We start from the raw sequence: 15,365 nt of genomic DNA on the forward strand, positions 1-15,365 counted from the left end.
TCCCTTATTTGTGAGAATGTTAAACTAATTAGTTGAACCAATTAGTACAAAAGGATAATTTAACCATCTCCCCATCATATTCAATGGCATAACCATTGCCTCCCCCTGACCAGGGACAAGAAATGGACCAGATCCAGCCGACCGGCACGGGGCATGCGCAGTGACGCCTGCCGAGACAGCACTCGGCCAGCACGCAGGCGCATTCACCCAGCAGCCGGCCGCACGCGTGGTGCTGCAGTGTGAGGGCGCGTGCGCAGGACGGGAGAGGGACGCCGGTCTGACGCATGCGCAGTCGCATCCCTCCCTCCCCGGCCGGCCTCCCTCCTGTTGTTGTGAATGGATCCGGCGCCGCTGACCATGTCGGCGGCGGGACCGTTGGTGGAGCAGAAGAAGAGGCAGGAGGGAGCAGGTCGGCTCTGAACCCGAGGGAGAAGGAGGCGAGAACCCCACCGCTCGCAGAGGTAAAAGGGCCGCAGTGAGGGTGAAGCCTGCGGCCTCCAGGACCCGGATCTGCCCCCCCCCCCCCCCCCCGGGAAGACAGAGCCGGTCCCCAGGAGGACAAGTCTAAAGGTCGTCCGGACCGCTGGAAAAATCCTCCATAGATTTCACTCCAACCCGGCCTCATCCACCCGGCCCACTGCAAATCAGACCATGCGTTAAAAAAAATCGGGAGTTGCCGACTTAATTCGAAGCCGGGGGCAATCTGGATCATTCTGTAGGGTGAAAAAAAATTACTTTTTCAAACCCTGCATCAAGGATTTACCACCCCCCCAAAAAAAATATGGCCCCAGCTACAGTCTCCTTGCTCCCCATTTGTTTGCAAGTTGCCCCAAATCCTGAAGCTGGTTTTGCAGATCCTGGATAAGCTTGGCCACTGGGGTGCATTGGACCACTTGGAGTGGGCAGGTTGGCATTTGTCACCTCCTGTCATGGGCTCAGCCCAGGTAGTTCCATCCCCACAATGATGGTCCAGTTTCCCTCAGTGCCCCCTAGGTGGCAGACAGGAGATGGGGATTCAGCCAGTGTTTTCTGCTCCTGATCACTATGCAGTGATCCCTGGGTTAGAGAGAGAGCGGAAATCAGCCAGGGTTCCTGCCCCTGATCACTGTACAGTGATCCCTGGGTTAGAGAGATGGGAAATCAGCCAGGGTTCCTGCTCCTGATCACTGTCCAGTGATCCCTGGGTTAGAGAGATGGGAAATCAGCCAGGGTTCCTGCTCCTGATCACTTTCCAGTGATCCCTGGGTTAGAAAGAGCGAGGGGAAATCAGCCAGGGTTTCTGCTCCTGATCACTGTCCAGTTTTCCCTGAGTTAGAGAGAGAGGGGAAATCAGCCAGGGGTTCCTGCTCCTGATCACTGTCCAGTGATACCTGGGTTAGCGAGAGAGAGGAAATCAGCCAGGGTTCCTGCTCCTGATCACTGTCCAGTGATCCCTGGGTTCAAGAAAGAGGGAAAATCAGCCAGGGATCATTGATCCTTTGACAGTGTGGCGCTTCCTCACTACTGACCCTCCGACAGTGCGGTGGTCACTTAGTACTGACTGACCCTTCGACAGTGCAGCGCTCCCTAAGCACTAACCCTCTGACAGTGCGGCTCTCCCTCAACACTGACCCTCCGACAGTGCGGCGCTTCCTCATTACTGACCCTCCGACAGTGCGGCGCTCCCTCAGTACTGACCCTCCGACAGTGCGGCGCTCCCTCAGTACTGACCCTCCGACAGTGCGGCGCTTCCTCATTACTGACCCTCCGACAGTGCGGCGCTCCCACAGTACTGACCCTCTGACAGTGCGGCGCTCCCTCAGTACTGACCCTCCGACAGTGCGGTGCTCCCTCAGTACTGACCCTCTGACAGTGCGGCGCTCCCTCAGTACTGACCCTCTGACAGTGCGGCGCTCCCTCAGTACTGACCCTCCGACAGTGCGGCGCTCCCTCATAACTGACCCTCCGACAGTGCGGTGGTGCCTCAGTACTGACCCTTCGACAATGCAGCGGTCCCTCCGCACTAACCCTCCGACAGTGCGGCGCTCCCTCAGTACTGACCCTCCGACAGTGCGGCAATCCCTCAGTACTGACCCTCTGACAGTGCGGCACTCCCTCAGTACTGACCCTCCGACAGTGCGGCACTCCCTCAGTACTGACCCTCCGACAGTGCGGCGCTCCCTCATAACTGACCCTCCGACAGTGCGGCACTCCCTCAGTACTGACCCTCCGACAGTGCGGCACTCCCTCAGTACTGACCCTCCGACAGTGCGGCGCTCCCTCAGTACGGACCTTCCAAAAGTACAGCACTCCCTCAGCGGCTGGCAATTGAAAGGACATTGTGCACACGGAAGGCTCTGCTCGGTGAACTGCACCTTTCTCTCCTGCAGGTCCGATGAAGGAAGCCTGGCATGGCAGCCGTCAGTCGACAGGAGTTTTTCCGCCAATTGTCCAGAGGCTGTGTGCTTCCCACTGCCCAGCAGGGCCTCGAACAGGTGTGGCAGCTTCTCCTGATCTGCCTGGGATGTCGCGTGTTGTGGAGGCTGGGTGAGTCAAGAGTTCATGTCCCGCTTGTGTTGGGTATCGCTGGAGTAATGTTTGGCCCCTTGCTCCTGGAAGCCTCTTGCTCGGTAACTCATTCCCTCTCCAATTTAGCGACCCAACCAGTTCCAGGAAAATGCTCGGCAATCCACTCTTTGTGGGCCGAACAAGCGATTGTGGTGTTGGTGAGACTGCACCTAATGTACTCTGTCCAGTTTTGATCATCTGACTTGAGCAAAGATATACTTGCCCTGTAGGAAGTGCAATGGATGTTCACCAGGCTGAATCCTGGGATCAGGGGATGAGGTGGAATACAATGCAGGAACATGTGAACTTCTGCACTTTGGTCGGAAGAATAAAGGAGGTATTGGAAAGGCAAATGGAATGTTGGCCTTTGTCCGAAGGGAATGGAGTATAAAAGGAGGGAAGACTCGTTGAAACTATACAAGGCACTAGTTAGACCGCACGTGAGATACAGTGAACTGTTTTGTCCCTTATCTAAGGCAAGATACACTGTCATTGGAGGCAGTCCAGAGAAGGTTCACTCGGTCGATCCCGGAAAGGGAGGGATTTTCTCATGAGGAGAGGTTGAGGAGGTCGGGTCTGTACTGATTGGAGTTTAGAAGAATGAGAGGCGGCCTTATTGAGACATTCGGATTCTCGGGGGGAGTTTGACTGGGTTGATGCTGAGAGGCTCTTGTGGGAGAGTCCAGGACCAGAGGGCAGAATCTCCGAGTCAGGGGGTCGTCCTTTTGAGACAGAGATGAGGAGGAATTTCTTACCTCAGAGGGGAGTGAATCTGTGGAAGTCTTTACACAGAGAGGCTGGGTTGATGTGCAAGGCTGAGAGACAGATTTAATAATAATCTTTATTATTGTCGCATTAGGCTGACTATTACACTGAAGTTACTGTGAATATTTTTAATGAGTGAGGGAATCGAGGGTAATAGAGGAATAAGGCGGGAAAGTGGAGTTGAGGATTTTCAGATCAATCAGGATCTCATTGAATGGCAGAGCAGACCCGATGGGCCGAATGGCCTCCTCCTGATCCTTTGATTGAATGAAGAGCAATTGAGGAGAATAAGCTAATATTCCCCGGAGTTTAGAAGGAGAGGTGATCTTGTTGAAATGTTTAAGATTTGAAGAGAGTTTGACAGAGTCAATGCTATGAGGAAGCGATGGCTTGCAGGCTGCGCTTCCTTCCTGTTCTGTATCCTCTCTCTCCTCCAACTCAGGATGCCCACTACCTGTCTCACTTTCCCGTGAGTGCAACCCTTCTTTCTGGGATCATGACTGCCCCGAACACTGAACAGTAATTGTGGAGCTCAATCCTCAAAACTAACCCAAACCACCAACCATCAAAACCAACCCTCAAAACTAACCCTAACCCAAACCACTAACCCTCAAAACTAACCCTAACCCAAACCACTAACCCTCAAAACTAACCCTACCCCAAACCACTAACCCTCAAAACTAACCCAAACCACTAATCCTCAAAACTAACCCTAAACTAAAACTAACCCTAACCACTGATCGAAACCACCAACCCTCAAAACTAATCCTAACCAAAACCACTAACCCTCAAAACTAACCTTAACCACCAAACCTCAAAACTAACCCTAACCACCAACCCTCAAAACTAATCCTAACCCAAACCTCAAAACTAACCCTAACCCTAACCCTCAAAACTAACCCTAACCCCTAACCCTCAAAACTAATCCTAATCCAAACCACTAACCATCAAAACTAACCCTAACCACCAACCCTCAAAACTAACCCTAACCACCGACTCTCAAAACTAATCCTAACCCTCAAAACTAATCCTAACCCAAACCACCAACCCTCAAAACTAACCCAAACCACCAACCCTCAAAACTAACCCTAACACGAACCACCAACCCTCAAAACCAACCCTCACCACCAACCCTCAAAACTAATCCTAACCACCAACCCTAACCCTAACACGAACCACCAACCCTCAAAACTAATCCTAACCACCAACCCTCTAAATTTGAAAATTTGTAATCTGTACCAATTATCCTTGATGAATGTACCCTAAAGGTTTGATTGCCATGTTGCAAAATAATTGTTTTGCCATCTATGCCTATGATCTTCCCTGGGCCTTTCCATTCATTAACATGGTCTCTCTTATAGTATACCATGTCTCCTTGCTTAAAAATGGTATTTGATGGCCGTACATTATGTCTTAAAGCTCTGCAAATTCTTTCAGAGACTTCTGCTTCCAAAAAAGCTTTTCTACTGCTATGTAATGCATTTAAATGCTCAGCAAATGCAGAGCTAATTGTAGTCCCTTCCAAAGCTGGAGGGTGGTCATCTAAAATGGACGGAATTTTAGGATTTCTACCAAACACTAATTGATAGGCACTATAGCCCCCAACCATCAGCAATGAATTCTTTGCATGTACCGCCCACGCTAAAGCTGAATTTAACTTGCAGTTTGGTCTATCTGCCAAAATTTTCTGGAGCATGTCATTATTACAGCATGGTTTCTTTCACACACACCATTACTAAATGGGCTTTCCGCAGCTGTCTTCATAACTGTGATAATCACGTTTTCACACACATCCCTAAACTCATCATTAGCAAATTCTCCCCCATTGTCCGTAAGAAATTTTGCTGGTGGGCCCATTCCTGTCCCTATCCATTTTTCCATGATTTGATCCAGAATTACTCTCTTTTCTTTACTTCGTACAATCGTTGATTGACTAAATCTGGTTGCTAAATCTACAAAATGCAAAATAAATATATTATTTGCTTTATCCCAGATCTTAAAGTCCATGGCCACAATGTCGTTAAAATCCCTGGCCAAAGGTAGGGTTACTATCGGTCGTGCTGGTGTCCTTCTGTACTTCCTACAAACTTCACAGCGGTCACTAACCTGTTCTATCAGTTTAGTATAGTCGTCATCCCTTACCCCTGCATCCTTTAATACATTTTTCAGCCTCCGAGGAGACGGATGTGCAAATTGCCTATGCAGTTTTAGTACCACAAGCTTTTTATCAGCTAAAGTCCCATTTTCAACTGCCATTAACACATCCTTAACCACTCTACTTGAAATATTATTTGTCAGTAATGGAATACAATAGTGTCCCGACTGTGTAAATTGTAAGTCCACCTTCTTTCCAAAAACTGTTGCCTTATTCTGTTCCATATCCAGTTTCATGTGTGCTTTCTTCATCGACGGTCTGCTCAGAAGCAAAGGTAGCTCACTTGATACAACATCCGTGCTAATGAAATGATTCACTCCGGCAATATTGCAAGGGATCACCACTCTTTTCAGCGACTTCAGAGTATTATCATCCCCAAACCTGAAACTTGTGGAACTTTCAAATTCCTTAACCTTGTTACGATTTTCAGCATTCAAAGAGTCCAGGTAACATTTTAACCAGTCAATTCCACACAGTAGATGTACAGCCACTGTCCAATACAGCACAGTTGAAGGATTCTGCAACCAACACCCTCATTACCGGCGTAAAACTGCTTGTTAATTGGACAATGCCTTCTTTCTGGTCACTATCGTTTTCCTCTTCCTGCTCTTCCGTGTCGTGTGTCGCTTCAAACACTATTATAATGTGTTAGGCAGTTGAAAGCATAATGGTTTTGAGAGTCACATCGAAAACATTGATTTAACATGACCCGTGCATTTCTGGGTTCATCTACCTATTGTAGGTTCTAACTGGGTTTCTGTCTTCATAATTTCTGGGTCCCAATCTCCTCCTATCATCTTGGAGCCTGTTTGTAGCTGTGTGATTTTGCCATCCTGTTAGTAGTGTATCTTCCATATTCTGCTTTATTGCAGGCTGACCTATTTGTGTCATCAGAGCCATCGGAATCGAATGTTTCCCCAGAAACCTTTTTTAAAGCTTCTGTCATCTGTTCGAATAAGGTATCCTTATCAGTAAACTGAACTCTTGTCAAAACCAGGAACCTATCCATGTTGCTCACTCTAGCACAGTCAAGTAATTTAAAGGCCAACACAGACTGTGGAAATTCCAGGTTGTGTTTCTGCAGCCTTTTATATAGTCTGCCAAATTCCATTATATAGTCTTCCATGGAGAAATGAAAATCGCTTATTGTCACAAGTAGGCTTCAAATGAAGTTACTGTGAAAAGCCCCTAGTCGCCACATTCCAGCACCTGTTCGGGGAGGCTGGTGCGGGAAATCCTCTATTTTCCGGAACCTATCAAAATCCGACCATGCTTCATACGCACTTAACAAGTGATCCTTTTTATAAATCTTATCCATATAACGTAATAGAGTCTCCAGACCTTCTTCTGAGTCTAACTCTTCCAATTCCAGCTCAGAAAGCACTTTGTTTCGGATTTTACTGCCATATGGTAGAGAAAGAGCCAATGCCATACCTTGTTTTCTCTTTCCCAAAGCAGTTACCTTACTCCACGTAACTACTGCACTTCTCCATTGGTCGTACAATCCCCTTTCAGAAAAGAAAGTAGTCCTATCCGGCCACCTTTATCCTCGGTTCAGCCTTACACCTTTTTTTTTCCTTCTCACTCACTCCTTGGTTTGATCAGGAAAAGTTGTATCTTTCAACCCTTCACATTTGTACAACAACCATCCTCTGCTACCAATTTGTTAGACGTTTAGCTGCTGTTGTATAAAGAGTCAAAGGTTCTGCTTCTTTTTACAAACACCTTTATTTCGCTTTAACAGACTATGCACAAAACTCTATCTTCACATCACCTGACACAAAGGCCACCTGAAGCCTCTTTACATATCAGTGTCAATTATTGGATACTTAACATAAATGAGACAACTAATTGGAATGTCTCTTAATCCATTACTTAACAAACCTTGACCCAAAACTAACTCTAACTACACAGCATAAACTTTACCCTAACCACAAATCCTGAACCCTAACTTTGGACCATCAACCCGAACCCTAACCACAAACCCTAACTTTAACCCTCAAAACTAACCCTAACCACAATTTCGAACCATAACCGTCCAAACTAACCTGACCCATGAAGCCTAACAGCGAACCCTAATTTTTGTTAGGAAACTGGAAGCCCGAGGAGGAGGCGCTTCGCAGTCAGAGAGGGTAATCTCTCTCGGCTTTGCTAGGAAAAAAGCCATACAATTGGGGTTCCCCAAACAATTGTTCAATTTGTAAAACTGAGGAAAGGACGCTCCACCCCAGCAGTGATGACTTGGACCAATCACTATCTTTTATGTTAAAACAAACTTTAATTCAAACACCGAATGAACCACATTAACATCAAAAGAAAATAGCTTTACAATTAAGTTAAAAATAAAATTAGTTAAATCGCCATCTTCGTGTCGACTGGATCACTCCACTTAGCCAGCAATTCTTTAGGTTTCTAGCCTTCTTTTCCACTTACTCCATTGTATGGCTTTTTTCCTAGCAAAGCCGAGAGAGTTTTCCCTCTCTGACTGCGAAGCGCCTCCTCCTCGGGCTTCCAGTTAAACCAAACTCGACCAGGTATTTTCCCTAAAGGTGGCCCCCGGTTGCTAAGCAACAGCTCACCCTTGTCTCCAATCTGTAATTTACTTTGTTACGACACCCTGAGCAAGTGCGCGGGCAATTGATCTGGAGTCGTAACACGGTTGAAATTAGCTTTTCTTTTAAAAAAAAAAATACCTGAAGTCTTTGACTGCCCAATAACTACAGTTAACAGGTGTGTAAATTTAAACACAATTAACTTTTTATTATTAACAGTAACTATCATTAAAAAGGAAACAAATGAAACTGGTTAACTACTATCTAATTCCTAATCCCCCCCCCTTAAATCGCCCCATCATCAACACACACAAGACAAAGAAACACCGGGGAAAGAGGATGTAAATACAATGCCAGAAGTAAAAGTCTCGGTTTCAGATGAATATCTTCCAGTTAGATTTTTTTTCTTCAGTCTAGGCCTCTAGTTGGATGATATCTTTGCCGTCGGCCTGTAATGGTTTTCACTGTCGACACATCAGGGTCTAGAGACCTCTTCCTTGAGCTGAGAGTGAGAAAGGGAGCCGCTTCCACCTTGAGGGTCTCGTGGCTTTTGAAATGGAAAAAATGAAATGAAAATGGCTTATTGTCACAAGTAGGCTTCAAATGACGTTACTGTGAAAAGCCCCTCGTCGCCACATTCCGGCGCCTGTTCGGGGGGGCTGGTATAAATTCACCGCAATTAGCCAACATTTGAGCAAGAGAGCAACAGCGCCTCCCCTTTAAGAGTCCAGAAGCTCTCTGCTGAAAGCTTCTCTGAAAACCCCACCCAGCAGGACACAATCGCTGTCTGTTGCCGGGCAGGACACTGTCCCTGGCCAATCCATTAGCCACCAGCCAAACAATCGAACCAAATCCCTCCAATCTCGTGGGTGCCATCAAGTCTAAGTTCTGCTGTTCAAAATCTAAATCTTCCTAGCAGTGTACTAGCTCCTCCCATCAACTGCTCAACCTAAAGGCATGTCCCAGTAAAGATCCATGGACCAAAGAAGATAACGCCAAAATAAAACAAATAGGATATAAGGGAGTCAACAGGAAAGGTTCTTAACACGTTGTAACCTCACTCAGCACAACAGAAAAACAGTTTGAAGTGAAACCAAACCTCCTTGCATGTAAACAGCTTTTTTTAAGCTTGAATCTAACTACTCAACAACAGTAAATTAAAGCCACCTAAATCTACACCTTATTTCTAATATTGAACAATACAAATGTCGATCATTCAAAAACTACCTCTGTTATGCTGACACATGGCCTTTGCTAGAAATAGCCGTAGTAATAACTGTATTTTTGCTTATTCATGATCGATTCGTGCCTGTACTGCACCACTGGACCCATGTTCATTTATTGAGCTCGCATATATCTTACCTCTCTCTCTTTCTCTCTCTCTGCCCCGCCAGGTTTGCCCCCCTGGATCAAACACCTGAGCAGTATTGCTGGAGGGTTTTACTGCCTCCACCACTTCTTCCAGTTACAGACGGTGTGGGTGCTGCTGCTGAGCTTGATGTGTTACATTGTGCTGTTCCTGTGTCGTCACTCTCAGAATAAGGGCGTCTTTCTGTCAGTGACCATCCTCATCTACCTGCTCATGGGGTGAGTGCGCTTCTCTGTTATCCGTGTTCCGCTTCCTTCCACACTGCCATCTCCCTGGCAACACTACCAAGATCCCTCTGGCGCATTGATTCCTGCCACCTAGAGAATTCCTCAACAAATATATCCCTGCACACTCCTTCGTACACAGAAGGAGCTGTACAATATCCAGGCTTTGGGCTGATGAGTGGCAAGTTATATTTGTGCCACCAAGTGCCAGGCAATGCCCATCTCCTACAAGAGAGGATCTAACCATCGCCCCTTGGCATTTAATGGCATTACCATCGCTGAATCCCCCACACTCAACATCCTGGGGGTTACCATTGATCAGAAACTGAACTGGACCGAGCCGTATAAATACTGTGGCTACCAGAGCAGGTCAGAGGCTGGGAATCCTGCGGAGAGTAACTCCCCTTCTGACCCCCCCCCCAAAGCCATCTACAAGGCACAAGACAGGAGTGGGATGGAACTTGCCTGGATGAGAGCAGCTCCAACAACACTCGAGAAGCTCGACACCACCCAGGACAAAGCAGCCCCGCTTGATTGCTCCCCCTTCCACAAACATTCACTCCCTCCACCACCGACGCACAGAGGCAGCCGTGTGTACCGTCTACAAGATGCACTGCAGCAACTCACCAAGGCCCCTTAAGACAGCACCTTCCAAAACCCACGCCCTCTTCCATCTAGAAGGACAAGAGCAGCAGATACCTGGGACCCCCACCACCTGGAGGTTCCCCTCCGAGCCCCTCACCATCCCCACTCGGGAATATATCGGCCGTTCCTTCACTGTCGCTGGGTCAAAATCCTGGAACTCCCTCCCTAACAGCACAGTGGGTGTACCTACACCGCACGGGGACTGCAGCGGGTTCCAGAAGGCGGCTCACCCACCCCCTCCTCAAGGGGCAATTAGGGATGGACAATAAATGCTGGGCCTGAGCCAGCGACGGACACATTCCTTAAATTCATTAAAAAACAAACCTTGTTTCCTGCCATCAGGCGTTGTCCCAATTCTGGCTTTTTGTCAACATTTGCAGTGGTTAGCACTGCTGCCTCACGGCACTGAGGACCCGGATTCGATCCCAGTCCTGGGTCACTGTCCCTGTGGAGTTTGCACATTCTCCCCGTGTCTGTGTGTGTGTCTCACCCCCACATCCCCAAGTTGCGCAGGGCAGGGGGATTGGCCGCAATAAATTGCCCTTTAATTGGAATTTTTAAAAAAATCTGCAATTGTAAATTATTATGTCAACGTTCACGATGTAATGGCAGGTTTTGAGCAGCAGGTGGCGGTGTCAACATCTCTGCATTGCTGTTGCCACCTGAAGTTCATTGAAAACTCCTAGACAAGGCCACGTGGTATGTCCGTTTTGCTCAGGTTCCTTGGGGACAGGTTGTGTCCCCAAGGACACAATGGCCAGAGTCAGCATCACTGGATTGGGTCGGAGAGGTGAGGGAAAGGGCATGTTCCATGCGTGACACCTGCTAACTTTGCTACTCTGCATTTTACAGGGAGATGCATATGGTAGATACAGTCAGCTGGCACAAGATGAGAGGTGAGTCAGGTTGTCGTGCAATCTTCAATGCGTGTCTGCGCGCTCGAACTTCGAGTGCACCCACGTCTGTGTGCATGCACGAGTGCGTGTGAGTGCGTGTGTGCGAGTGCACTAGCGTGCGTACAGGTTTGGACGAGGACGCCACTGGGCTTGAGGGTGAGGGATGGGGAGTTGCGCAGAAGGGCGAGGGGAGCATGAGGGCGGAAGGGAGCAGGAGGTGAGGGAGGGCAGCAGGGTAAGGGAGGGGGTGGGCGAGGGCGTGGGAGGGTTAGGGTGTGAGGGGGAGGGCGTCAAGGGACAGGAAGGTGAGGGCATTAGGGGGGTAAGCTTGAGCGTGATGGTGCGGGAGGGTGAGTGTGTATGTCTAACTGTCCCCTCCACATTCACTGCTTCTTCTAACAGTTCGCATGACTTGGTCTATTCAATGTTTACAGAGAATCCCGTATATTCATGCTGGTTTGTAAAGACTTTGTACCACAACAGGGCTGGCACAGTGGTTAGCACAGGTGCCCATGGAGCCTGGTACCCGGATTCAATTCTGGCCTTGGTCACTGTGCGGAGTCTGCACATCCTCCCCGTGTGTGCGTGGGTTTCCTCCGGGTGCTCCGGTTTCCTCCCACAGTCCAAAGATGTGCAGGTTAGGTGGATTGGCCATGATAAATTGCCCTTAGTGTCCAAAATTGCCCATAGTGTTGGGTGGGGATACTGGGTTATGGGGATAGGGTGGAAGTGTTGACGTTGGGTAGGGTGCTCTTTCCAAGAGCCGGTGCAGACTCGATGGGCCGAATGGCCTCCTTCTGCACTGTAAATTCTATGATAAATTCTATGATGTGAATTTGAGATTTGCTGGACTGGGCAGTAATGTTGGTCAGTGAGCGAATGTCGGGGGGTGGGGGTGGTTGTAGACGAACGGACTCGATACAAGGCCGAGCTGCGGAGATGGGGGTGAGTTGAGATTTCCAGAGGCTCTGGGGTCCCTTTGCTAATCCTGTGCGCTCAGTCTTTCCACCGAATGGTTCTTTGTCCTTTCCACATCTCCTCCTAATCCCTTCCAGGAGCTCAGATGATTGTTGCCATGAAAGCCATTTCGCTGGGGTTCGATCTTGACCAGGCCACAGTTCCTGCGATGCCTTCCCCAGTTGAATTTATGGGCTACATTTACTTTGTGGGGACAGTGATCTTCGGGCCCTGGATAAGCTTTGGAAGTTACCTGCAGGCGATGGAGAGTAAGAGGATGGTGAGTCTTTCGAGGACACGGATAAAGCTCCCTAATCTCTGCGGTTTCGCGGGAGGGGGGGGCGGGTTAAACAGCCCCTGGTGGGTGCGCTGGATCGGTAGAGAACAGCCGTACTCAGTACCACAACGGTACTGACCCTGGAACAGTGCAGCACTCCCACAGTACTGACCCTCTGACAGTGCAGCACTCCCACAGTACTGACCCTCTGACAGTGCAGCACTCCCACAGTACTGACCCTCTGACAGTGCGGCACTCCCTCAGTACTGACCCTCTGACAGTGCAGCACTCCCACAGTACTGACCCTCTGACAATGCAGCACTCCCACAGTACTGACCCTCTGACAGTGCAGCACTCCCTCAGTACTGACCCTCAAAGAGTGCAGCATTCCCTCAGTACTGACCCTCTGACAGTGCTACACTCCCTCAGTACTGACCCTCTGACAGTGCGGCACTCCCTCAGTACTGACCCTCTGACAGTGCGGCACTCCCTCAGTACTGACCCTCTGACAGTGCAGATCTCCCTCGGTACTGACCCTCTGCCAGTGCAGCATTCCCTCCGTACTGACCCTCTGATAATGCGACACTCACTCCGTACTGACCCTCTGACAATGCGACACTCCCTCCGTACTGACCCTCTGACAGTGCGGCAATCCCTCCGTACTGACTCTGACAGTGCGGCACTCCCTCAGTACTGACCCTCTGACAGTGCGGCTCTCCCTCAGCACTGCCCCTCTGATAGTGCGGCACTCCCTCAGTACTGATCCTCTAACAGTGCAGCGCTCTCTCAGTGCTGACCCTCTGACAGTGCGGCACCTCCTCAGTACTGACCCTCTGACAGTGCAGCACTCCCTCAGCACTGACCCTCTGACAGTGCGGCACTCCCTCAGTACTGACCCTCTGACAGTGCAGCACTCCCTCAGTACTGACCCTCTGACAGTGCAGCACTCCCACAGTACTGACCCTCTGACAATGCAGCACTCCCACAGTACTGACCCTCTGACAGTGCAGCACTCCCTCAGTACTGACCCTCTGACAGTGCAGCACTCCCTCAGTACTGACCCTCAAAGAGTGCAGCATTCCCTCAGTACTGACCCTCTGACAGTGCAGCACTCCCTCAGCACTGACCCTCTGACAGTGCAGCACTCCCTCAGCACTGACCCTCTGACAGTGCAGCACTAACTCAGTACTGACCCTCTGACAGTGCGGCACTCCCTCAGTACTGACCCTCTGACAGTGCGGCACTCGCTCAGTACTGACCCTCTGACAGTGCGGCACTCCCACAGTACTGACCCTCTGACAGTGCAGCACTCCCACAGTACTGACCCTCTGACAGTGCGGCACTCCCTAAGTACTGACCCTCTGACAATGCAGCACTCCCTCAGTACTGACCCTCGAACAGTGCAGCATTCCCTCAGTACAGACCCTCTGACAGTGCAGCACTAACTCAGTACTGACCCTCTGACAGTGCGGCACTCCCTCAGTACTGACCCTCTGACAGTGCAGCACTAACTCAGTACTGACCCTCTGACAGTGCGGCACTCCCTCAGTATTGACCCTCTGACAGTGCGGCGCACCCTAAGTACTGACCCTCTGACAATGCAGCACTCCCTCAGCACTGACCCTCTGACAGTGCAGCGCTCTCTCAGTACTGACCCTCTGACAGTGCGGCACTCCCTCAGTCCTGAACCTCTGACAATGCAGCACTCCCTCAGTACTGACCCTCTGACAATGCCACACTCCCTCATTACTGACCCTCGGACAGTGCAGCACTCCCTCAGCACTGACCATCTGACAATGCAGCATTCCCTCAGTACTGACCATCTGACAATGCAGCGCTCCCTCAGTACTGACCCTCTGACAGTGCGGCGCTCCCTCAGTACTGACCCTCTGACAGTGCTACACTCCCTCAGTACTGACCCTCTGACAGTGCAGATCTCCCTCGGTACTGACCCTCTGCCAGTGCAGCATTCCCTCCGTACTGACCCCTCTGATAATGCGACACTCACTCCGTACTGACCCTCTGACAATGCGACACTCCCTCCGTACTGACCCTCTGACAGTGCGGCAATCCCTCCGTACTGACTCTGACAGTGCGGCACTCCCTCAGTACTGACCCTCTGACAGTGCGGCTCTCCCTCAGCACTGACCCTCTGATAGTGCGGCACTCCCTCAGTACTGATCCTCTAACAGTGCAGCACTCTCTCAGTGCTGACCCTCTGACAGTGCGGCACTCCCTCAGTACCGACCCTCTAACAGTGCAGCACTCTCTCAGTACTGACCCTCTGACAGTGCGGCACCTCCTCAGTACTGACCCTCTGACAGTGCAGCACTCCCTCAGCACTGACCCTCTGAAAGTGCGGCACTCCCTCAGTACTGACTCTCTGACAGTGCGGTACTCCCTCAGTACTGACCCTCTGACAGTGCGGCGCTCCCTCAGTACTGAACCTCTGACAGTGCAGCACTCTCTCAGTGCTGACCCTCTGACAGTGCGGCACTCCCTCAGTACCGACCCTCTAACAGTGCAGCACTCTCTCAGTACTGACCCTCTGACAGTGCGGCACCTCCTCAGTACTGACCCTCTGACAGTGCTGCACTCCCTCAGCACTGACCCTCTGACAGTGCGGCACTCCCTCAGTACTGACCCTCTGACAGTGCGGTACTCCCTCAGTACTGACCCTCTGACAGTGCGGCTCTCCCTCAGCACTGACCCTCTGACAGTGCGGCACTCCCTCAGTACTGACCCTCTGACAGTGCGGCGCTCCCTCAGTACTGACCCTCTGACAGTTCGGCTCTCCCTCAGCACTGACCCTCTGACAGTGCGGCACTCCCTCAGTACTGACCCTCTGACAGTGCAGCACTCCCTCAGTACTGACCCTCTGACCGTGCGGCGCTCCCTCAGTACTGACCCTCTGACAGTGCGGCATTCCCTCAGTACTGACCCTCTGACCGTGCGGCACTCCTTCAGTACTGACCCTC

The 15,365-nt window shown here is 50.2% G+C and overlaps 1 protein-coding gene across 1 annotated transcript in view; it reads left to right on the forward strand.

Moving 5' to 3' along the window:
* The first annotated feature begins 279 nt into the window (after window positions 1–279).
* Window positions 280–15,365, forward strand: part of LOC140399422 (protein-serine O-palmitoleoyltransferase porcupine-like) — a 25,236-nt gene continuing 10,150 nt past the window's right edge. Inside the window, exons 1-5 of the mRNA XM_072488999.1 lie at window positions 280–461; window positions 2,370–2,526; window positions 9,414–9,606; window positions 11,110–11,153; window positions 12,209–12,390. Coding sequence (XP_072345100.1) covers window positions 2,391–2,526; window positions 9,414–9,606; window positions 11,110–11,153; window positions 12,209–12,390 — 555 coding nt within the window. The 5' untranslated portion in view covers window positions 280–461; window positions 2,370–2,390. The remainder of the gene's footprint in view (window positions 462–2,369; window positions 2,527–9,413; window positions 9,607–11,109; window positions 11,154–12,208; window positions 12,391–15,365) is intronic.

The sequence above is a fragment of the Scyliorhinus torazame genome, chromosome 22, assembly GCF_047496885.1.
Source record: "Scyliorhinus torazame isolate Kashiwa2021f chromosome 22, sScyTor2.1, whole genome shotgun sequence".
Classification (NCBI taxonomy): Eukaryota; Metazoa; Chordata; class Chondrichthyes; order Carcharhiniformes; family Scyliorhinidae; genus Scyliorhinus; species Scyliorhinus torazame.